Raw genomic sequence first — 25,470 nt, forward strand, 5'->3', positions numbered from 1 at the left:
CTCAGTTTAAATCACTTGGGGAATGCACTTTAATGCACCTTGGGGAAGAGCCCAGATGTGAAGGGAATTACAGTCCTTAAGGTGAGCACACACCTCTTCCCCCAGAGAAAGCACCATCTCTCAGAGAAATATCTAAGGCTAAGAATGTTATTAACTGACCCCTCCCCGACCCCGCCATGCAACATGTTTCCTGAAACCTAAAACAAGTTCACTGTTGAGACATGGAGAAATGACCATAACAGGTGAGGTTTTGGGGTTTGGTTTTTTTTTTTTTAAATATATCTTTATTTCTCAAACTCAAAGCTTTATTTCATCAACTTCTAATACAGTTTGCATTGACAAGTGATTTCACCTTCATCACATAGGAAGGTCAGCAACATCACACCAAAGAGGAAGCCTCACATATTGTAGGCATCACTAAGAAATTTGTATCTCAAAGGCAAATCGAGAATAACAAAATGTTTCCAATTCAGTCTAATGAGTATCTTACTTTTCATCTTTATTAATTTGGAAATGACTGGATACATACTCTTAATTTTCCTAAAGCAGCTCTCTTTTTTTAATCCTTTGGGGGGGTGGAGACCAGATGACTTGAGTTTTAAAACGCCCACATATCCATATTATTTAACAACTTCCTCTTTAGTGGACCATCTTCTCCCCTTCCTATACAAACACACATGACAATTTTTACCAACTCTCACCAGCCTAGGCAAACCTCCAAGCATTTTCTTTAGCTTACACTTAAACTATTTTTGAAAAAGTGATAGGTAAACAAGATTGAAAACTCACCAAAACAAAACAAAAACAAAAACACTTGTTCTTTCCTGATCCTCACCTTCAGGAGTCTCCACAAGTAATCCTGAAAAGTTGCCAGGTCTTTAAAACCCATCCTCCCTTGGTCCTCTGAAAGTAATTGGCTAAACTTGAGTAGGTTCCAGAATGAGCTGCGACATCCTGGTCTCTGCCAGATTAAGGATCGGACTCCAACCCTGGCAAACAGGAGTCCTTCACCTTACAGAATCCAACAGATGGGTTCTCCTTCAGAGAGAGCCCCAGAGTGATACCCAGGAAATCATGGCCCTGGGGAGCTACAGGGTCTCTTCCCACAGGTGGATTAACTAGCAATATATCTGAGCCCAGAATCTAGGAGCATCCCGAAACCAGGCAGCAGTACTAGCAAGTTCACTAGAAAGAAGGTATTCCTAAACTGAGGAAGTCACTCTCAAGTGGCACCATTTCCCAAAGTTAACAAAGCGGTGCTAGTTAAAATCCCAACCTACCATGAAGGGAAGGAGCTAGTGCTCTAAGGGAGGCAGAAGGATAAGCAGATTCGGGGCACTGTGATTATTAATGTGATGTGATTATTAGTATGTCACCACAAAACATGGGTTTATACACAGCTTGCAGTAACTCAAATCCCTGGGGAAAAAGATCAGGTGAGGGGCAGAGAGGGGAGAACTTGAACACCAAACCACATCTGTCAGCACACAGCAGGGCCCCAGCATCTTTCCTCCCCGATTCTCCCCAGCTGCCAGGTGCTCCCAGGTGTGGGCAACACCCTAGCCCACATGGACTTAGCAGGAACCTTCTTTGGAAGGTGTCCGTGATAGAGAGTTTCGTTTCAGAGCTGAAGTTGAGTGAGGAATCGTGTCTTACTGCCAAAGTAAAATGTGAGGGTGAGACTGAAGCCTAAGGCCAGGAATTCAGGCTGTGCCTTTCCGCCAACACGAGGGGAAACGGTACTGTTTTAATCTCACTGCCGCTCAAATGGATTCCAAGAAGCAGGCCAGGAAAACAAGCTGCATACTTGCAAAAAGCATTAGAGAACTTCAGAGTCCTGAAGCAAATGAGACTGCTTAGATTTATATTAGAATTTGTACTTGAACTTTAGTGCCCTTGACCACTGCCAAGTTTCATGTTACTCAACACACAAAAAAGAGGAACCACAGGTCTCAGTACCAGTTCAGGGGACCTGGTGCTTGTGTGAGCAGCATGAAAGGCAGGTTTCAGCTGGAATTTCCAAACACCTGAAATTCAAGGTTATCCAATCTATTCTGAGGCCGGCAAAGGCCTTGCAGAGCAGGTAGAGACACCACTGGACCAGGGAGATGTTTTAAAAGCTCAGCTTTGGTCAGTGCAGCTTTTTACCCTGATGTAGTAGAACATTCTAGAACACGTGTCTACTTTCAAACTCCCAAATGGCAGGGCTGACTAAGAACTTCAGGTGAACAGATTGCACTAAGATGGTCATGGTGCAATGGTGGTAAAGAACTGGTGCAGGGGGTAGGGGGTTGACTGGGAATTTCTAACCATTTCTGGGCTTCCCTTCATCCTCAGAGGACAACTAGTAACAGCAAAAGAAGGAAAAAAAAAAAAAAGCCACACACACACACACACACACACATATAAGCAGAAAAAACTCCAAGGGCAAAGTGGAAATTTAATTACTTGATATGGTTCTGATTTTATCTTCATCTGGAGCCTCATCACCCTGATCCTCAAGCCTTCTAGTAGGAGCAATACTGACTTCTGTAAGCAAGTGTTTATGTTGGTGGCTTCATCACATCTCAAAGTTTTAGTTAATCAGATCTGTCAGTTTTGCACAAAGATGTTGCCCTTAGACCACAATGGCAGCCTTTTAATGTTATGGATGAGTACATAGTTTTTAAAGTTAGGGTTCATTCTTCATTCCCCCCTTTTAACCCTGAAGCATGCTGGGCACCCCCTCAGTATGGAACTAGCCTAGACTCAAAGCCAGAGCATTCAAATGTAACTACGGTTCACAGGCAAACCGGAGCCGGTCACTTACACACAGAAGTGGATTCTATTCACCTAATGTAACACAACACGGATACCAGCTGGACCCTGAGGCTCAGTCACGCCCTATCTGCTTTTAAGAGGACCAAGACCTCACATTCCCAAAAAAAACCCTGAAAATACCATCTTCAGAAAAAGGGAAACCACTTGTTTTCTGCTAAGCCTTTCTTTTTTAAAGTATCTTCATTGTGTAAGGCAAGGAAAAAGGAAAGCAATCACTCAGGGCTTGGGGGTTTCTGGCCACGGAAGGAAGGAAAAAACCAGGAGCATGGATTTGATGAAATCACTTTATAGACCAAGCTGGCTGGCCATACTGAGTTCCTCTGCCCTCAATACCCTAGAGCGATGCTTCCTAAGAGATCCCAGAAAAGTTTCAAAACACAAAAATTTCCTTATTTGAATGACTGGGAAAGCAGTAGCCTAGAACTCTCCCATTTACCCAGCTTGCTTTGGACTGGAGATTAACACTGCTTTCCTTCTAAAGTGCACAACAGACACAAGTATGGTCAAGTCTACCAGAATAAGGACGACCATTCTCCATTTACTTCATTCTTCCCCAAATCCCCCAGAATTAATCATTCAAGGAGCCCTGGAAGCTCCAGTGCACGCCAAGCCCAAATGAGCCCTAAACATCCACCTTGCACACAGCAGAGGGACAGCGGGTTCAATTCCAAAGCAATCGTGAGCCAGAGAACTCTGCCCACAACAGCAGGCCATTCCACAGGTCATTCCTTTCTACTGAAAATCCTGAATTGATCTGCAGCCCAAAAACAGCCTGGAGAAGAAATCACTATTTTTTGAAGAAAGAATAAAAACAAACAAAAAAGAATCAGCCACGGTACTCCAGAAAAACAGCTTGTCATACTGGGAATGTGACCAAAACAGGTTTCCAATTAAAACATGGGAAGACCCTCTCACATCGGCTATTACTAGGACTCTAGACTCAGCACAATCCTTAGTCTTAGGAAGAGCAAAACTAAAGTGATGAGCTAAGGGAAGGGGGGGGGGGAGTGTCATTCAATAAGAATTCCTTAAAGAAAAAAAAAAAAACTGAACATTCACGTTTCCTATTTACTATCACCCCCTCCCCCACCCTGCCATCACCACAATTCTGCTTTAACATTATGTTCCACATTTTATTTTGTTTTCAAGTTACATTTCAAGCAAAGGTCATTTTTTATTCCCTCAGCAATATCTCACGATTCCTCGTGAGAGCACAGCATCTAAACCATAAACCACTGTCAACCAGATCTCAATTCTCCAGCTACCAGCTTTGGTTTGTTCAGGAAAGAAACCCTCAGCTCTGCTAACAGGGAATAAACATAAGCATTTCAGTCCCTTGAACAAAAATGAAGTCATGAGACCACACTCATGTCCACCATTTGCTGCCTGGCTAAAATTGGTACAAGAAAATAGACTGCAACCACAACTCTCATAGAACAGGTGAGAATCCCATGAGGGCCAACAGAGCCTACTCTAGGCTTGAGTGAGAAGAGACACTGCCCAAGCTTTCTCCCAGATTCCATTAGTGCACGGAGCTCCAATCTCCCCGTGCGTGTGTTGGGGACATGGCGTGTTAGTGTCTATCCTGGAAAGATGTGGAGAGGTCGTCCTTCCTATAGCATTTTCCAAAGTGGCACTGGAATAACGGGTCCCTTCAGGGTTGGCTCATGATAGACTGTAGACCCATTCCAATGGGTGCACAAAGAAAAAAAAGAGCAGAATCAGAGCTGAGTTCCCCTTTAAAAGCCAAACACCTACACCTAGAAGGAGGCTCCCTTCCCTGAGAGCCTTTGCCCTATTGGGGTTCCCACTGTGTAAGCCCTCAGGTCTCAAGCTTAGCTACAGGGCAGCCATGTAGGGTACGGCTGACTGTAGGTGACTGGAGGGTGGGCCACGTAGTAGTTGTTGAAGTTGCCGTCACTGACATAGGGAGCTGGCTGGTAGTAACAGGTGACGTTGGTGGCGTTGGGGATGATGTTTTGTTCCGCCAGCACGCGCAAGGCCAGGAGGGAGATGAGGTTCAGGGTCTGCCTCCGCTCGTGCCCCATGAGGCACACGGTGCTCTCGTTCACAACCCTGCGAAGGATCATGAGGTAGTCATACTTGCTCCTCTCTTCTTCGGCAAAGTGGTTTTGAAGGTAGGTCTCCAGCTTCCTTTGCTGTTCGAGGATGTCCGGGAAGTCGATGAAGAACCTGGAGCACATGTAACGCTCGAGAGTTTTGATCTCTTCCTGGTCCGTGGGCCGGAAGTCCCGCACGAGGAGGTTGCTGTACTTGAGCAGTCCCCCGCCCCTGATCTCTTCGGGGTTCTTGGTGGCAATCAGTCTGTTCTGCAGGTGGTCGAAGGCTTCCTCGAAGTCCCCGTACATGCTCTCCCCGATCACCGTGGGGTGGACGTGCTCAGAGATGGGGCTGCTGGAGCAGTCGTAGAAGAAGAGCAGGGAGTCCAGAATGATCTGAAAGGAGTCCACGCTGAACTCAAACTGGCGCCGGATGGAGTCGACGAACTTGAGCTCCACGTTCTTGCCGTTCTTGTTGGAGAGGGAGATCAGGCTCCAGCGGTCCGTGTCCGTGCACACCTTCACCAGCTTCTGCACGTACGCCTCCTTCAGAGTGACCGGGCTGATTTTGAGCTTGTTCACGCCCTCCGGCAGGAAGTTCAGAAGGGAGCACAGCACCACGTCCCTGACCAGCTGAAATTCGGCCTCCGTGGGAAGAGCCACGTGAAAGATCAGGTCCAGGTCTTTACAACCCAGGCCGTTGTCTTTGACCAGGACGTGGCCTGCGGCGGAGCCGTTCAGCCGGACGTCCTGCACTCTGATGCCCGCCTCCTCCAGTCGGCTGCGCACGGTCTGGACGATGTCCTTCAGTGTTATCTCCAAGGTTGGAAAGTTGCCTCGTCCGTGGATGGGGACGACCTCGGTCAGGACCTCATGCAGCCGGCTCACCTGATCCCAGTTGAGCACGCTGAAGGACATGCAGTCCCTGGTGTTGCTGCTCTCCTCTGCCATCTTGGGGGGCGTGCTCGCAGGGAAACTGAAAGGGAGGGGGCGAGAAACAGAGTTAGGACTCACTTGTACATGGCCAAGCAGCCCGAGGGACTCAGGGCAGATGCTCCAGGCTCTCTGACCATTTTCCCGCCCAAAGCGACAACAGGGGCCCACGGTTGGGTGCTGCTGTGAGGGGTACAGCTCACAGGTGGGAGAGGCTTTGTGCGCAGAGGGAGGACGACATACACAGAAACCCACCCTCTGCTTCGAAATTTTGTTTTATGTGGGGCCGGCTTCTTTGATTGTTTTGTCTGCAGGAGGGTGGTTCGTGTGAAAGGAAGTAGACAGATTTCTAAAACAAAGTAACCCACACACATTCCTCAGTAGAAGGCCTAGCAGTCTGGCTAATTCTTGTTCTTCACAGAATTCCCTCTCCAGCCTTTGCATGCCTACCTACATCTTGAACTGGCTGATACCTAAGCTACCACCCTGACAGCCTGAACACAAGACACACACCCCGTGCCCCCCTCCCAGGAAAAGACTTCCTTCACCCCATGGAGACAGGAAGATTCAGCTCTGGGCCACAACCACACTGAGGACAGGAAGTCAGACCCGTCCTGCTAGACCAGGTGCACAGATATCTTGCTGGCAAGAACCCCACATCCTTTTCCCTCATGGGAGCAGTCGGTGATGTAACCAGCACCTCCAGTATCCAGAGTGGGACACCAGGGAGCTGTCTGGATGACAGGATTCCTGGCAACACAGGCGTGGGTCAGCTCTGTGGTGCAACAGCTCTGCCAGCAAAGAGGGCCCTCCATGGGACATGGAAAACTTCCTCAGGGCAGTGCGATCTTCTCACTGTATTTTGAAATCTAGTACACCTCAAGGCTACCTAAGGAGAATCAAGAGAGCCCTCAGTATCAGTACTAGGAGAAAAACATCCCGTCTCACACTTCACTTGCTAGAACCATAGCTACCAAAGTAATTTTCAACCAAGTGATACGTTTCAGAAAATAAAATACAACAGATCCCTGGAAATCCTAATGTGTAAAAACAAACACTGCCGTATTAGAAAGTCAAGGTGCTTGTGGATCCACGTGGGTCAAACATGAGCTGGACAGACGTTAAGAGCCGAAATAAAATGTCAAGGTGCTATCCTCACACTTTGGTGTGAGCACAGAGTCTTGCCATTAGCCTTCCTGACTGGCTAGGCACACACAAAACCCATCCCAACCACTGCTGCAGTTTCACTGTTTGGAAACCACTGCCCTTGAACACACACCCTCCATCCCTGTCCTGCGGTTCCAACTCAGGTTTTAAGCTTTGCACTGCTCCCAGAGATCCTCGCCTGACATAATCGCTCACAGTGATGGTGAAGGTTGTCAGTCAGTGTTGGGGGGCACCACTGGACATCCCCAGACAAGCTTTCCAGGAGCTGGCAGTTAAGAAAGTGGGTGAGAACACAATGTAGCAACAAAAGACAGTGTGTGGTACAAAGAAAATGGAATATAAAAGGTAGAAGAAAGCAGTGTCCCTTGATTAGGGTGAAAAAGAAGGCCACAGAAGAGTTCACTTATGGGGAGGGGACATAAGGTGACACAAAGGAAACATGAGCTCTGGGCTAGGATTGAGGGCCAGAAGGCAATGTGCAACCAAGACCTAGCAAATTGTCCAGTCTGGCCATCAGGTACCTCTCAAGCAAGAGCACAGGCTCCCTTTAGGGAGTTTGAAGGGGTTGAAGGTTGAAGGGATGAATGTGTTTAGCCAGCAACAGGAAGGGTGGTCACATGATCCCAGTAGGCTCTAGGAAGACCAATCTTGAGCCCTCCCATGCTTGCTACAGAAGAATGCTTGCCAAGGGGCAGATAAGTTTCCTTTCAAACCTGTTTGGACAGTGTTAAAAAGCTCTAGGCTCTCTAGATCATTCTACCAAAGCATGCCTAGGGTAAGGATTAGAAGCAAAATTTGTGGTAAAATACTTCATGCTCACTGTGGCTAGCATTTGGCTTCAAGTCAGACTTAAAACATCTTTTTAATGTGCTCTATGTACATTTGGTTCTTTGTAGGCCCTTTTATGATCAGCATACGGTACACTGTGCCTATTACACAGGGCACTGCACAATTAAGTCCAAATGACTGCAAAGAGGTATGGCTCTAGCTTTGTCTTAAGATACAGCTAAACTATCTATGATTCGGTGACACAGCTTTCTATCAGGCATGTTGATCTCCCCATAAGAACACAACCTTCTCTCCCTGTGTACCACCTGACATTATGCTACCAAGTCTCATATTTACAATACAGGTGTGAGAAGTCACAGTGACAGAGCAGTAGCAATTGAATCAAAACTTGGAAGAGAAAGAACAATTAATTTTAGGAGTATCTCTCGGAAGAACCTCAGTAATGTTGCAGAAGAAAATAACGACAGGAATGACTTTTGACTCATATCTTTTCTTTTCTTTTCTTTTCTTTTTTTTTTTTTAAAGGAGTTGTAAGAGGGGTGCCTGGGTGGCTCAGTGGGTTAAGTCTCTGCCTTCAGCTCAGGTCATGATCTCAGGGTCCTGGGATTGAGCCCCGCATGGGGCCCTCTGCTCAGCGGGGAGCCTGCTTCCCCCTCTCTCTCTGCCTGCCTCTCTGCCTACTTGTGATCTCTCTCTCTGTCAAATAAATAAATAAAATCTTTTAAAAAAAAATAAAGGAATTGTAAGGAAAAAAAGACATTTTAAAATTAAAGTCAGAACTATTCCCACCTTTAAAACAGTAGTTCTTAGAGGAGGAACGTTTAATACCAGTGAGAATGTGATGGAAGCTATCATTTTCTTCTCTAGGGATGGAGTGGGGCGAGAAGATGATCAGAGTACGAGACCTTTCATATATTTTCGAATCTCTAAACTTGTAGTAGGTTCAAAGTTAGAATCTGTTTTAGATTGAAAATCTGTAAGGTTCATATGGGAGGAGGGGCAGGAATGGCCAGAAATGTTATGAGAAACAAGAATGATGTACATATCAGCCCCATAAGAGATATTATGAAGACAAAATAATTGAAAGAGCATGGTATTGGTACAAAAAGACAGATTTTTGGAATAGAATTTTTAAAATCTAGAAATAAAATGTAATACATGAAGGATTTCATATATAATAATGGAGGCATTTCAAAATAGTAGAGACAAAAAGTTTAGACATGTAGATAGTGATCTACATTTAAAAAAAAATAAACAAGGTGGCTCCTTGTCTTGTGCCAAACTAAGCTCTAGATGGACGAATTAAAGACTTTAGCATAAGAGGAAAAACCCTAAGAGTTCTGGGGAAACATGGAATTTATATACACAAATGAAGAGCAGGCAGTCTTTTCTGAATCACATAAAACATAAAAGTCAAACTTTTGATACAGGAAAATAAAAATATCTACATGGTAAAAATACCATAACGAAGGCAGAAAGGCAACACTAGGAAACTATTTGCAGCGTGAGGCAAAGTACTTATCTTAATAATGAAGAATGAGCTCCTACAGGTCAGAAAGAACAGCACCCCAACAGAAGAAGGGGAAAAATACATGAACCGTGGCTCAGATACACAACACATTCAACCTTACCTTAAAGGATGGGCATATTAAAATTTCACCGAATCATTCTTACCTATCAGAATGACAGCAATCAAGAAGCAGACACCCGTTGGCACACTGCCCGTAGGTTCTCTCTAAAGAACAGTGTGGGACTCTCAATTTTAAATGAATGTACTCTTTATATCAATTCTACTTTGAAGAAATCTACTTCTGATTTTATCCTCCAGGTATGCTGGCAAGTACGCACAAGGCTAGTCCCTGGAGAATTATTTGTAAAGCTACAGAGTCATCAGTGGAAGGTGAATGACAATGCGTGTGGACAACAGTATACGATTGCATGGAGTTGTCCCAAAGAATGGAGGTGGCTCTCTATCTATAAGAATGGGAAATGCTAGTCAAGATTTATTCATAAAAAACCAACACTGCTTGTGTAAAAGCACAAGCCCACACTTGTACATTTCTACAGATTCCTGGAAGGAAACACAAGTAATTCGACCTATACCAAATACCCGCTCTAGACTGGGAGACGGGACAAAGGAAACTTATATTATCCTTTTTGAATTGAAAACCTATATGTGTATTAATTGAATAGTTAAAATCTTATGAAACATGTCTGAAAACCTCTCCCCCACAAGCCTTCTAACTCATCTGCTGCCTTATTTAGTTCTTTCCTATCACTCCCCGCCAACTCTGTCCCCAAATCAAATAAACATAGAAGCTTCCCCTCCGAGACTTCAATGTGGATCTCTGGGGGCAGGTGGGGAGGAGGGACTGGTCCCTGTTTTTCCCCTAGAATGGTTTTTGGTCAAGTTTCTACTTCTCTACTGTTTAATAGAATATGTCCATTGTTTGTCAAAAATCCTCCAGACTTTGAAAATAATGGATAATCTGCCTAATCTAGACCCTATGTTTGTTATCCCAAAGTGGCTTTTTGTAGGTTTATAGGCATGGCTATTTCTCAGTTCAGACATATGGTAGTGACCCTCATGGTGCTGTTATGTTGATTACTGGCTACAGTTGCAAGAAACTTAATAAATGCAATCAGCACTTTACCAGGAACCTGGGATGCCTGTGTTTGGCCTCTTGGGTACCAAGTCCTTCTGACAATCATAAGAACAATGGAGTTCACTTTTAGAAAAAAGTAGCTCATATAAAAGCATGTTGTAGAACATGACAAATGAGAAATGTGGTGTAGTTCTTAATTCTTCCAGTTTACTATGCCTTAGATACGGAAGAGCTCAAGCTACTGAAGGCTCAAATTTAGGCTGGGTTCATAGTCAGCACTTAGCCCATTAGAAGGGCCCAAAATAAGTTACTGATGATGATTACAAAGGAATTCTTTGTTCTCTCTCTCCCATCCAAACAATTCCAAATATCAAAAGTACATTTTTTTTTTTAGTGACTCCAACAATCACTGGTATTGCTAGAATAAATCCAAGTCATAGGCCCTGAGGGCTTAGATAACACACCAGAGCTTAGTGTAACAGTTGGAGTTTTAATTAACCACTTGAGATCAACAATGTTATAATCTGCATATAAAAGAATCCTGTGGAACACATTCTCAACTCAAGAAAGGCCCAGGTTAAAGACAGACAAATTCTGGTTAGCAGAAGTAACAAAATGATGACTAGAAAACAAAATTCATGTGAAGTCTGGTAAATTCAAACTAGTGTTTGATTTTCCTTTAACTGACTGAGAAGCGGTTTCATATTATATTCTGCACAGCAGAAAGTGGGCAAGGTAGGAACCAGGATTTCTCACTGATTTGGAAATTTAGGCACCATTTTACAAGTGAGGATGACTGTCTGTCTACTCAGTTCAAGTACTTAATCTCCTAAAAAGTTGGATTTGTGACGACTAACCACTGCAGGTGCCCCCTGAATTCCCTTTTCTTCTATCATCTGGCTTCAGCAGAAGGCTAGAATGTGCACATTGAAAGAAGACAGGTTTGCAGGAATGGCAGAAAAAGGGGAGAGGAAAAGACTGACCAAGCCAAAGAAGAATAAACCATATTCCCTAAGGACAAGTTCACCTCTAACTTACCTTTGATTCCTATGGCCTGGGACCGAGGCCCTCAAAGGCAGGTTGAGCTGAAAACCTATGATTAAGCCCTAACTGAAAAGAAAATAGGAAAAAGAAAAAGAAAGAGAAAGCTATTTCTAGTCCTGCTTCTTAGCTTGTCTAGAGCCCAGAAATAAGAGTGACAGAGGCTATGAAACCATGAGGGGACTCAAGGTGGGCCAGCTGGACAGACAGGCAGACAAGCTAGAGATGGGCGTGAAGAGCCCACGTAATACTTCTGGGTCTTAAGTTCAAGGGCTTAGGTCGGATCAACACTGATTCCTATTTGTACCAGGTATTAGACATAGACACTGTCCAAAGAGTTCTCAGTACCTGTGGAAATGTCCACCTGCAAAGTTAAGGACAATGTGTATGTAAGTCTTAGTCTGCGGTATTTCACGAGAAAGCTCTAAAAGCTACTGTGCCAGAGCTTTCATGGAAATGCTGAGGTGTGAACGGAGGCTCTCGGCTATGGCAGCCCTCCATCCCCTCCAGAGACAACTGAGCACCACCCTCTTCCTCTGACCCTGCTGGGGTTTAAGAATACAAAAGAAACTCGAACACGTTTCAACATTCCTTTGATGACATTTCCTTTTACGATTTCTGGATGTTACCTCAAAAGCCTGGACCTTCCTAGGAACACTTCTGAGGCTCAAGGTAAGAGACCGAGCCATGGGCAATGGACTAAGCCTGGTGACAGACTACAGGTGGTGTGTATCCACAACAAAGACACTTGCTGTCCTTAGCTCCGGGCTGAGAGGGGACCCATGCACCTGAGGCAGGCATCTTCCACACAAACTCTTCCCCTTCCAGTATACCACAGAGGGTATTTTCAGGGGGGAAAAAAAACTACTTATTGCATATAAAAACCTGGAGCGTTTAATCAGAAGTGAAGGAGGCTGGCACCTACACCATACTCTTCTAGCCTACCAATTCTTTCAGCAACCCAGGCGGATGAGAACCACAACTCTGGGCCTTACTGCTCCTGTAAAATGAAGGTGCAGATGTGTGTGCAAAAGAAAGGGTATATAGCATAAGCCCCTTCACGTCAATTCCTGTTTCATCCTCACAAGCACTCTGAGGAAGGTACAACAGTTCCTTCTGCACAAATTAAGGAATAAGGATCAGAAAAGATTAAGTGAATTGACCCCTGGATCCTCAACTCTGGAGCCAATTTCAAACACTTGGAACTGGCAACAGTTCCCACCGAACTCGCTCGGCCACTGGCAGGGTGGGAGGAGGGGAGAGGGCAGAGGCTCCTGTCACAAGCCCACAGGTGCCCTGAGATCACCAGTTCTTGCTGCGACAACAGTGATCCTCTAAAACAGAGACTGTATTTGTCCTACCCAGAAAAGAAGAAAGTTACCCCCGTAACAGTGACACTTTATCCCCACCACATACACGGAGAAGAGCAAAGCTTGAACCAATCACCTTTCACGGCCCACGTTAGAGAAGATTCCAGCTGAACAAAGGACATGAGTCAGTGTTCATCCTCGACGATGCCCAAGGTGTCTTTAGAGGCGCCTCTCAGAGAGGCACCAGAAAAGGCAATTCATTGCCCATGGTGTGGGAAATCCTATTTCTCAATGGGGAGGCACATCAGCTGTTTCATAACACAAACATCTTACCAACACGATCTACTCAGAAACCAATGCCTCCCTACCTCAGAAGCTCCAGCAGGTGCCAGCAGGTTCCTAGCCCTCCAGGCCCTCTTTCTGAGGGGACAGACCAAATGTGACTCAAGGTCTAGCCAGGGGCCCTAACATGAACCACCAAACTCTATCTGATCCAGCTTTACCTGGATCAACCAACACTACTATTACCCCTGCTTGACAGGAAAGGGGACTGGGGAACAAAGAGGTTGTTAACTGTCCAAGGATGACCCGCTGGGAAGTGGCACAAATGGAACTGAAGGACTTTCTAGGGGGTGGATAGTTTGAGTGCAAGTGTTGGGGTGTGCGTGGGGCTTGGAAGAGAAGCTAGCTGCTCTGGTAGTTGTAAAAACTAGCCAGCAATAAGTGGAGGGAAAGAGGTGAAAGGTAAGGAGGTTTTTTATAGGATGGCGGGATAGGAAGGCAGGTGGCTAGATGCACTAAGGCCCCCAAGTGAGGCAGGCTAGATGGCAGGTGCCGGAGGCAAGGCAGAAGCAGTCCCAAGCGTGAGTACCTCAGAGCTGTTAGCACAGAGACCCTCCCCCTCGGGATTATCATGGCTTCAAGGATCCATAGCTGGATCTGGCTGGAATCCAGCAGAATGGAAGGTAATTTTGTACAGAAATGCTCATCATTACGCTCGGGTTTTAAAAGAGCAAGGGCTGGAAGGTGGAGGCCCAGGTTGCTCCCTTGGATGGAGCAGCTGGATGCCAGCCAGGCTGCCAGGCAGTGGTTCTCAGAGAGTGCGGGGACAGCTGCGGGGATGCGCTCTGCTGGCTGGAAGATCGGCAGTGTTGATCTGCTGATAAAGCAACAGAACAGGACACTCTGCAGACAAGAAGGCAGCTTTCTAGATCCCAGAAACTGATAACCCAACTGGGGCTGCAGAAAGAAGGTAGGTAAGTTTGCAAGCAGGGATGGACACCCCTCAGGCAGGCTCGGGAAAGGGAGCTGGAACAGAGCCGAACACAGGACTGCCTGGCACAGCCCGACAAACACGCACGTGCTTAACCCAAGCCTGCACACCTGCCACCTTTCCAATGGCACAGAGTTTGGCCCTTGAGATACCTACGTCCTCGAGAAACAAACCGGGCAGCCAGGAGAACCAGGGACTTATAAACGCAGCAGCAGACAGTGGGAAGCAAGGAGAAAGACCAGGCTCCAATCTAGATGCGGCTTTCTGGAGAGAAGTCCTCCCTCCATCCTCGAATGCACGGGGAAGGCCAGGAGTTACAGAGGACCAGGGGGCAGCCTGAGGAAGGCTCTGTCTGCCAAGCAGCCAGCCCCTCGCCAGGGCCCAGCCCCCACACCAGGGAGGAGGCCACATTCTGGAGACTCCCCTGCCTCCAAATGCATGAAAATGGTACGGATAACCAAGACACACAGCTAAGTTTCATGTGAATGTCCATGCGAGAGTTTGCATTAGCAGACAGCCCAGGGCAAAGGAACCAGATTAAATAATGCCTTGTTTTTAAAAGGCCAGTAACATATATTGCATGTTAGCTTTTTCTAGAACACCCGCAAATACACTCTGCCTCTGTTCAAAGAAACAACAGCACCGTGCCACAGAGCTCTGCCCAGAGAAGACAGTCCTGAGTCAGTGACACCAGAAATCCCACAGCTGGCCTGTTCCCACTCTCTGCTTGGGAACGTCCAGCTGGAGGTCTCAAGCTATTTTCTCAGGGTTATCAGGAGTGTCCCAGCCACTGAATGCCCACGTGCGCCACAGCCCCCAAACCTGGTATGATTCCCATGGCAGCTGCGGTGCCACCGTAGCTGAAGGAAGGGGAAACCCCGGACTTAAGCAGAAGCGGGCCACCAGAACCCAGGGCCGCCTGGCTTTGCAGCCAGCTTTGAGTTCGAGGGGCCCTCCCCAGTTCTCGCTTCCCACGGATGCCCACAGACGGTCTTAATGGTTATCAGAGATTGGGCTCTGTCCGCAGGCACCCACCCTGCAAGAACTCCACGCAGAAAACACTTTCTCGTCTTTCAAAATAGGATGCTTGAGCAAGTGTGGCTGGAGAGATAACACTGGAAGAGCTCATGCTGGGGCTGCCAAACAGCATGAAACAGAATCAAAACACAGGCCCAGATGCTGTAACGGGGCACCGCAGAAGTACACAGGCTTAAAGGAATACCCTGAAATCGTCGCAAGTGTAAACATTAACCAGGTCACCACACGGGCATCTTTAGATGGAAGCTAAGCACAGAAGTCCTGATTTTTCCAGAGTGTCAGCAATATTAAGTGCTACATACACCACTTGAACTGGAAAGAATCCCTGTTGCAACTTGGCGCCCCACTTCCTCCTACGAAATACCTCTTTCTAAATCAGAGATGTTACTGGTCTGACTCATGTAAAGAGATCGTCAGAGCCGGCCCCCACCATTTTTGAGACTGACTAGACTGAGAAAAATAGAACGATTCCTAGGAGGCTGTTTACCGTAAGGATGGCTAAGTTTCCATACAGTCCACAGGGTCTAAGGGCTGCCAGACCCCAGGGTTTATCAAGGGTCACACACCACCTAACCCTCTGGCTTAGAACTTGGAGCAGGCATCAGATGTCCACAAGGCAGGCCTCAGCTTGCTGTCCCATCCCTAGCAGCATCCCTGGGCCTTATCAGGAAAGGGCCAAGCTCAAGTATAGCACTTATCACACTTGAGACAGACAGACACACACACACACAAACACACACACACACAGTCACATATGTTTAAGTGAAGGGGCAAGACCATGAGGTACATATTTCTGTCCCTATTTCTGTACCAGCTGCACCAGGCAGCCAAGTACCCGTGTTTGGTATTTCTACATGTGTGGAGCTGTGCGGGTCACAGATATGGTCCTCTAGGAATAATTATCACTGAATTAGCATATGCCAAGTCATGCGTTGCTGTCATTTGGCAGCTCACAGACACCTGTTACTTGGAAGTTCCTTCTTCTTGCATTTTCAAAATTTCAGTTGTTGATATATTTTAATTGTTGATAAGTTGCTTGAGCCCTGGTCCCCTGCCAGTGTCAGAAGATTTCATCTGCAATTCTTTGAAATTCTATTACCTGGTGATTATGCTCTATGAAACTGGAGGAAAACGTAAGAGTGAGCACCAGACAAGGAATCAAATATCCTGTGTTTTAGTGGCAGGCCTAACTCACAGGGTGAATGCTTAGCAGTAAGTTGGTCACAATGACAGAATTTCCTTTCGTTCTTTCTGGTATGTGAGTGCCTACTATGTTCCTGTCGCTGTTCTAGGAGCGGACGATCTGTTAGTAAGCAAGAGACAAAGACCTCTGCCCAGACTCATGCTCTCCTTCCATAACCTCCTGCCGCTAATGCTTGCCTCCCACTCATGCAGAATCAGAACTGCAGAGTGAGCCACTGGGCAGCTGGTCTGGACCCGTGCTACTCAGTACTGTAGCCACAAGCTTCGCATGGCCCTTAAGCACTTGACACGGGCCAAGTCCACACTGAGACCATGGGACGTGCTGTGAACACGGAATACACTCTGGATTTCAAGAACTCAGTAGGAGGGGGAGAAAGAAAAAAGGAAGTATCTCCTTAATCTTTTTGTTATATTGATTATATATGGAGAGGCTAACATTTGCTATGAGGGCTTAAATAAGGTAATTAAAATGAGTTTCACCTGTTTATTTTTACTCTTCAATGGGATGACTGCTAGGAACTTAACTGGGTCTCTCCTATTTCTCCGGGATGGCACCAGTCCACTGGCCTTATAACAATGAGGAAACCGAAGCCTAAAGAGGTGGGGGTGTATCCTCACAGCCCAAGACGGTCACAGAGCCAGGGAGGAGGGAAGCGAGAGACCAGGACAGGCCTGGGACACGAGGTCCCAGCTGAGCAAGCCCAACCAGGGCCTGGACTCGGGGCACATGCTCACTCTATATCCACTTCATCTCTCCTCCTTGATCTGCATTCTTCCTACCATGGCACCTGGCCATTGTCTCCGTGTGAGAGCCCTGACTAGCCAAGACCACACAGGGTCCATTGGCTGTAGTGCCCACCTCCTTGGCCATAGGTACAAGTCAGGGATAAAGAGGGTGGGCTTGGGGGTAGGGTGTAGACAGCCAGGCAAGGTGGAGGATGCCCCGTTCCCCCACCCTCGGGTAAGGCTAAGCCAGGGGAGAGAACCACACGGCAACATGAGGGAGTAGATGCAGTTCAAGACTTGTGAATGATTTTCTTCTCAAAATGGGCCCACAGAGAGTGAATATGGAAACAGATATGGGACTTTGTATGTTCATCCACTAGAAGATTTGAAAGTGGAAACAGAAAACAGAAAACAAGATACACGGCAGAACTGTGAAGAGATGGGTAATTCCGGGCGCCTGGGTGGCTCAGTAGGTTAAGCCTCTGCCTTTGGCTTGGGTCAGGATCTCAGGATCCTGGGATCGAGCCCCTCGTTGGGCTCTCTGCTCAGCGGGGAGCCTGCTTCCCCCTTCCTTCTGTGTGCCTCTCTGCCTACTTGTGATATCTCGCTCTCTGTCAAATAAATAAATAAAATTTTTAAAACAAAAAAAAGAGATAGGTAATGAGATATGGGGGACCTGCAGCTGGGGTGACCTCAGGATCTAAAGTTGGGTCAACACCTAGTCTGATAAGGAAGGAAGAGCAGTGATTTGTGCCAACTTTTGAGTATGAATTTTATGAGGCAAAGGAAGGTGGTCAGGAAGACTCGTCCAGGGGAGGTGGAGAATGAAGAGAAGGTCTGAAGGGGACAGGTCCTGAAAAGAAGCTTTGCTTCTGGAGGGATGGGCAGTTTCTGGGAGTTCTTCAGGTGATGTTTAAGGGGCATGGGATATGGAATTGGCCAGGGGCAGGAGAAGAGCCCCGTGCTGCTCTCATGGAGCTGCTGTCAACAGGCCCCTGAACCAGGTCAGTGATGGCAGTGGGAAACAAAAAGCGAAAAAGATAAAAGATCAGCAGAACCAGCAGCCGAGTGAACTGGAGAGAGAAAGGCTGAGCGAGCCATGTGAGGCTGGGGTTGGGGTGGAGGGGCAGGATGAGCAGGATGGGGAATGCTGGAAGAGAGCAGGGTTGGAGCTGGGCTTAAGGAGCTTCAGCTGCCGGCCAATTTGCAGGCTCGGCCCCTCGGCTCCAGACCTACCAAACGGAGGCCACCATTTAGAAAAAGGCCCAGAAACCAGCCGGCATCTTAGGCTGGGAGCTTCCCAGTCAAAAAGCTCCCAGGCTTTTAGCCCACCAGAATGAATCCACCTAAAGAAGACTTCCCCTGCTCAGAGGACTGGCAGCTGAAGCCAGCAGAGAACTGTATCCAATTCACAGGAGCACCTTCTGTGCCCCAGGCCCCGCTCCGGGCGCCAGGGATTCAGCAGGGAGCACCAAGCCCTGCCTTCCTGGGGCTCACAGGAAGACTAAGACAAACAAGCAAAACCCGAGTGCCCGAACGTTAGGAAGCTATCCCAGCTCCAGAGTGCTTCCATGGGCCTTTTTACATACCACTCACTGCCTTGGCCTCCTCAGCACCTGGCACCAACCGCTGCCTGGGAAGCACTTAACTACCGACTCAATCACAGTCATCCAAGAAGTCAATACTCAATGCAGCTTAGTGACCAAGCCTCCAAAAGGCTGCGCCGAGACTAAAAAATCTCCAACATGGAGTGACTTAACATCAGCAATTACTTCTTCATATTCCTTTTTCCCTGTTGTTCCAAGAAGTTCTGCAAACAGTTCTAGGGCAGACTAGAGGGGCCCAGCTGTACAAAATCTATTGATTCTAAACAGTTCATAAGGCTCTTTCCTACATATCTGGGTTATGCAAAGAGGCTTCATCTAAACCACTTAAATTCCAAATATGAGCTTCTTTCTAATGCATGCAGTGAAAGGATCAAAAGGATTGCGACCAGAAGTCTGGGAAGCATCACAAGAGATCAGCTCTACTGCCGGACCCAACTGGCTTGTTTAAACACATAATCTGCCTCATCATAATATAGTTTATGCCAGCTTGCCTGGCCACAGCCAAAACACCAGGATGGCACAACACATTTTTCTGTATTGCCCTGTGTACGTCAGTGACATCATAAAAAAAAGCAACGGACCTTATCTAACCAGAGTAATGTTTCATCCCAAGTAACCCCTCAGATTATGCCTTTCTTCCCTTTAACCCCTAAACACACACACACAGAGTAATGCACGCAGCCCAGAGATCTGGCATGAGACCAAGAAACTCAAACAACAACCCAAGTTTAGCTTAAATTCATAAAACTAGGCTTGGGCTTCCACAACTTCTCTTGGGAACACAAAAAGGTTTACCACACAGAGCTCTTGGCTTGTCATTCTCCGGTGACCTGCCCCAGGAGCACAATAGATCAGAGATGAAAGATGAAGACAAGGTACTACTTACTTGAGCAGTTTAAAAAAACATGTCATTTTCTAACTTTGTAGCAAATGTGTCCGATTACCAGCACTGGGAGAACAAGGGCACCACAGTCCACTCTGCATTATCTTTATGGCTAAACAGTTCCTCGGATTTTCAGAAGTACGAGGACTTCTCTGTTCTTTGATGGGTAGTGCAAGATGTGTGCAATTTGCCCTGGCCTTGAACACTGGGGGCTATAGGCTAAGTGGGGCATACTGGGAAACGCAGGGGTGAGGGGTTCTATAACCCAGGATGGGATCTCCGTGGGCTGCTGTACTCATAGCACAGGCAAGCAAACCAAGGAGGGAGATCTGCTGGTGGTCAGCTAAGTCACACTCCATCTGACAAATAGGCAAGATCCACGCCCTTACCTTTAGAGATACCCCAACTTAATCTCTGGATGCAAGGGAGGTATTGTGGAAGAAACCCCACATAGAGAGTACAGCAGTAAGCTCTAGGTACAGACACGGTCATGAAATGAGGGACCTTTGTTTTGGGTAACAATTTAGAGGTCTCCTGGCTAAGAGGAGGAAAAAAAAATTGGGGCTTTTTTAAACTTCACTTTCACATCATGTTACTGAGACTCGCCCTACAGCTACCTGAACAATTATATATAATATACCAAAATTTCTCTCTAAAATAGTCCTTATTGAGTATAAATGTAGTCTAAAGACATGGATATACCTTAAGACACAAGGTTTCAGTTATCTCAAGTAAAAGCTTGACTCCAGAGATATTAAGTTTTCCATCTTCACAAACAAGAATGTCAAAGGACAGAACCCCTGCTGGTCCAGCCAGACTGCCTCCCTGAAAGCGAAGAGAAAAGTCAGCATTCTCTAGTCCCCACCCACCCCCTTCCACGGCAGGGTCTCACGTGTGGGTCTCACTCCCTCAATAATACCTTTGGGGATTTAAGACACAGCACAGTTCTTGGTAAGCACTCCTACCCTCTTCCCCCCACCCCACACACCCAAGCAGCCCCAGGCTGCCTGGCTTGCTTCCTTGTGGGCTTCCTTGCCAAGTTACTCCCGTGGAAATGTTAGTGTAGCCAACAATGGCCACTCTCATCCTCCACCCCTCCCCACCCCCTTGAAGGGCAGCTGGGCCAAGCCAGGAGTCTACCTTAGAAGAATTTAATAATCTTTACTTGATTTCTTGGGGAGGTTCAGGTTCCTGACCCATCTGCCAAATATCCTGAATACCAACTGTCACAATACCGATGATTACAACAGTCTTGATAAACGCTGACTGTAATAAGAGAACTGTAAAGCACTCCATGGCTTGCATGTTACAACTCCATTAAAAAAAAAAAAAAAAAAAAAGTTTAAAAGGTAGCGGGTTGCTACCTAAGATAGGGACTTAGCCCGGCAGAAGCCTTTTTTCCAGGAAAAAAGGGGAAGGGGACTGATCTGATCCCTCCCGCGAGGTCCAGCCTTATCTATCAGTTGGGTCTAGCCGGGATGGGTGAGCTCTCCTTCTCCAGATAAACTCCGGAAGTCCTCCCTTGCTTGAGGCAGCGCAGTTTTGTTTTCTCTCCTATCTGCGTCCCGTGTTTAGGGGTACAGGCTACCAACCTGTCCCGGTCAGGTTCGTCACCCTCCTCCGCCTCCCCTCCCACCTCTGAGATGTAGGGCAGCCACCCGCGGCACCGTTAGCCCCGCCAACTCACTGTCAGGGCTTTTAGTCTACACCGTAAGCCAGTTTCATTCCTAAAGGGGGAGGAACAGGGCACTGTATTCCCAAGAAGTTTCCAAGAGCAGTGCAGTGCGCGGGAGTCACTCGCCTGGACCACTTTGCTGCTTACGGTGTCCACAGTCCAGTGTGAGTCCACAGAAAGTTGGGGATCCCCGCCCTGACCTCGAAACCCAGGGCTTGGCGCCGAGCCGAGGAAGCGCCCCTCTCCTCCCCGGCCTTAGAGGAGCCCCTGACCGCTGCGTCTCCAACTGTGCCTCCCGAAACCGCCGCATTCGAATTCGGGCTCGGCTGGCCTGCAGAGGTGTGCGTGCCCGCGGGAGCGCAAGCAAGGAAGAGGCGGCGGGGCCGCCAGCAGACCGGGAAGGGGCCGAAGGCCCCCATCACTCGCTCTTCGGCCGCCCCGCCCGCGCCGGCCAGCGCGCAGCCCCGCGGGACGCGCGGAGCAGGAACTCGCCCAAGTTTGCCAAGCCCCAGCCGAAGTCTCTGGAAAGTTGTAGCTCCCTCTCAGGGCGTCTCGCCTGGCCCTCGGGGGCGGGGGATGCGTGTGGGGATGTCCCCGCGGGAAGGGAAGGGAAGGGAAGGGAGCACCGCGGCCCGGCACCTGTCCGTACCTCCCCTCTGGCTCCCCACCCGGCTCTGAGAGGACAGGAGCTCCGCTCGGCGGGGACAGACCCCCGAAGGCGGAGCGCGCGGCTCTCTGGGGCCGCCGCATCCTAGCACCTTCAGGGGAGGGGGCCGAGTACTCACCTGGGAGGCGGAAGAGGAGAGGACAGAGGCCGGTCCTTGGCGTGGGCAGCCCCCAGCAGGAGCGGCGCGGTCACTACAGCCCCCAGGCAGCTGCACCGAGTGAACGGTCCCGCCGCCGCCCCCTCCGTTCTTATACGGCTATGACCACGCCCCCACCCCCACCCCCGCCCCAAGCCTTCCCTCCCAGGGGAGCGAGGGGCGGGGTGGGGCGGAGCCAGCGCCCACGGGATCCTTCCGCCTGGGCGCTGACGGCGAGGGCAGGGCAAAAGGTGCCCCCTGATTGGCTCCTCGGGTGAATGGTTGCCGAGAGACGAGTAAACCTTCCGCGGCGGGAAGGGGCGGGGGCGCTCAAGGCGGTAGCACTGCGCAGGCGCAACAGAGAGGGGCTGGGTTGACCCTCCGGCCACCCCCCCGCGCCAACTTCGTAGTTACTGGGACTCAACTTTCCGCTAGGCTCTTCTGCCATTGCAATCATATAACTCTTCTTCCCAAGCTCTTCCCATCTCCGTCCAGCTCACTCGCAGGCCTGCTTTTTTTCTTTTGCTTCTCTGGGGATTTTCGCGTTGGTTCTCTCTGGGACTGGGGAATGAAACCCCGACACCCACCTCCGGCGTGCGTTTCGAAGTCTGAAAAAGAACTTATGGTTTCTGAGCCAAGGGAGCCTTCCTCTTTCCCCCCAGCAAATTGCCTGGAGGCCATCGGGGAGAGGGCCGGCGCAGTTGGTTCTCTGCCTGCAGTTACCACCTGTGTGCGGTTAGTGGGACGCGGGCCTCAAGGAGTCCGTCGCCAAGGCGGGCACCCGCGATAGCTTTGGCCCCGCTTGAAATGGAAATGTCGCGTGTTACATAACATGCAAGCGGGGCTTGGGCACCACCCACTCGGCCCATGGCAAGAGGCCTAGAGTCCAGGTTCTAAACGCAGATCAATCTGGGTTGGGATCTCAACTCACCACCTGTCTGTAAGGCCTTGGGCAATGAACTTAACCAGTCCTCCGTAAATCTCTTTCCTCACCTGTATGACAAGAGTAAAGATAGAGCAGCTTTCTAGGCTTGTATAAATACTAAATAGGAACATGGAAGCTAATAGTGCAGTGTCTGATGCAAAGTGTGTGTTAAGTGCTGTTTATATCAAATAGTAGCTGTTGTTATTTATCAAAAACATTTATGGGGACGCCTGGGTGGCTCAGTGGGTTAAAGCCTCTGCCTTCCGCTCAGGTCATGATCCCGGGGTCCTGGGATCGAGCCCCGCATCAGGTTCTCTGCTTGGCAGGGAGCCTGCTTCCTCCTCTCTCTCTCTGCCTGCCTCTCTGCCTACTTGTGATCTCTATCTGGCAAATAAATAAGTAAATCTAAAAAAAAAAAATTTGTGGAGCTTGTACTGATCCTCTACTGTGTGGTGGAGAAAAAGTTTACCTCCCAGATGCAGTATTTCCCTATTCCTCTCCTTGCATCCCAGCCTGAAATAACAGTTTCTGCCAAGATCTCAAGAGCTCTCTGGGGGCGGGGGAGGTCTCCTGGAACGTTGATGAGATAGGATTTCAGTATGCCTGCTTGTAGGGCTAGTCACAGTGATTCTATTGTTGGACATGAAATCAGGATAGATGGACTGATTTTTTTCTCACTTTTTGAGGTATAAATTCAGTAGCATGCACAAAGCTGGTGTGTACACAATGATGACTTTCTACATATGTGTACACCCATGTGCCTGCCAACCAGCTGAAAATGTAGAACATCTCCAGCTTCCTCATGCCCCTTCACACTCAGTGTCCCTCAAGGGTAAACACTATTCTGACCTCGGTCACCATATATTAATTTTCCAGGGTTTGTACTTGATGTAGATGAATTACATACATGTGCATTTTTGCATCTGGCTTCTTTCACTTAGGAGTGTATCTATAATATTCATCCATTCTGTTGCATGTAACAATGCCTCATTCTTTCCCATTGTATATTACTTAATTATGTAAATATTCAACAATTTATATACTCATTCCATTAGTGGATGTTTGAGTTACATTAAGTTTTTGTCTATCCTCAAATAGATAAAGAAGATGTGGTCCATATATACAATGGAATATTACTCAGCCATCAAAAAGGATGATTACTCAACTTTTGCATCAACATGGATGGAACTGGAGGAGATTATGCTGAGTGAAATAAGTCAAGCAGAAAAAGTCAATTATCATACGATTTCACTTATTTGTGGAACATAGGAATAGCATGGAGGATATTAGGAGAAGGAAGGGAAAAATGAAGGGGAGGGATAGAAATCAGAGGGGAAGATGAACCATGAGAGACTATGGACTCTGGGAAACAAACTGAGGGTTTTAGAGGGCAAGGGTGTGGGTGGATGGGTTAGCCTGGTGATAGGTGTTGTATCCATGTATTGCATGGAGCACTGGGTGTTATATGCAAACAATGAATCATGGAACAATACATCAAAAACTAACGATGTACTACTGTATGGTGACTAACATAACATAATTAAAAAAATTGTGTTTGTCTATCCTGAATGAAGCTGTTACAAACTAGCTCCTTTTTCTAACTTCATTGGGGTGTAGTTGAAAAATAAAAACTTTGTATATTTAAGGTGTAATACATAATGTTTTGATACACATTGTAAAATTATTGCCACAACCAACCTAATTAACATAGATTACCTTGCATAGGTAATGTGTGTGTATGTGTAGCACAAATGCTTAAGATCAGTTCCCTTTGCAAATTTCAGGTACATAATATAGTATTATTACTTATAGGCCCCATGCTGCACATTAGATCCTCAGAGCTTACTCATAGGGCATAACTGAATCTCTGTACCCTCAGGCCTACATAGACATGTCTTTTATGTTGGATTTATACTCAGAATTGGAACTACAGAATCACAGAATGTATACACATTAAGCTTTAAATATACTGCCAAATAGTTTACTCAAGTGGTATAACAATTTGTATACCAACCAGTGATATGAGACTTCCGGTTGCTCTACATCTTTGCCAATATTGGTATTATTGGTCTTTTTAATTTAAAAAGTGGGTGTGTATTTATGATTTCAATTTACATTTATCTGATGATTAGTGATGTCGAGCAACTTTTTATATGCTATTGGCCATGTGATGCCCTTTTAGTGAAGTGTCTGTTCAAGTCTTTGGCCCATTTGCAGAGAGTTGTCTTATCTTAGTGATCTGTAAGAGTTCCTTACATATTCTGGGTATAAGTCCTTTGCCCTGTATAAATATTACAAATATCTCCTCCCAGTCTGTGACTTTCTTTTCATTCTCTGAATGTTATCTTTTGACGAACAGAAATATTTAAGTTGAAAAAAGTCTAAATTTGTTAATCTTATCTTTTAGGACTTGGGCTTTCTTATGTCCTGTTTAAGAAGTCATTGCCTGGTCTAAGTTCACAGAGATAATCACCTTTGTTTTCTTCTAGGAACTTGATTGCTACCTTCATAGTTAGGTCTATGATTCATCTCAAATTAACTTTTTCTACAGTTAAAGGTCAAGATGTATTTTTTTTTTTTCCCATTTGGATATCCAATTAGCTCAGCACCA

At 47.2% G+C, this 25,470-nt stretch overlaps 1 protein-coding gene across 2 annotated transcripts; it reads right to left on the reverse strand.

Moving 5' to 3' along the window:
- Positions 1 to 275: 275 nt before the first annotated feature.
- TENT5C (terminal nucleotidyltransferase 5C) lies at positions 276 to 22,174 on the reverse strand. 2 transcript variants are annotated; one of them, XM_032361610.1, is made up of 3 exons: positions 21,917 to 22,004; positions 20,159 to 20,281; positions 276 to 5,856 (listed from the first exon to the last, which is right to left on the reverse strand). In XM_032361610.1, the coding sequence occupies exon 3, from the start codon at positions 5,829 to 5,831 to the stop codon at positions 4,656 to 4,658; it is 1,176 nt and encodes a 391-aa protein (XP_032217501.1). In that variant the 5' UTR covers positions 5,832 to 5,856; positions 20,159 to 20,281; positions 21,917 to 22,004; the 3' UTR covers positions 276 to 4,655. The 2 variants fall into 2 exon arrangements, with proteins under 2 accessions (XP_032217501.1, XP_032217502.1); XM_032361611.1 differs by lacking the exon at positions 20,159 to 20,281 and having other exon boundaries at positions 21,917 to 22,174.
- Between the last annotated feature and the right edge of the window lie 3,296 nt (positions 22,175 to 25,470).

The sequence above is a fragment of the Mustela erminea genome, chromosome 10 (assembly GCF_009829155.1).
Source record: "Mustela erminea isolate mMusErm1 chromosome 10, mMusErm1.Pri, whole genome shotgun sequence".
Lineage (NCBI taxonomy): Eukaryota > Metazoa > Chordata > Mammalia > Carnivora > Mustelidae > Mustela > Mustela erminea.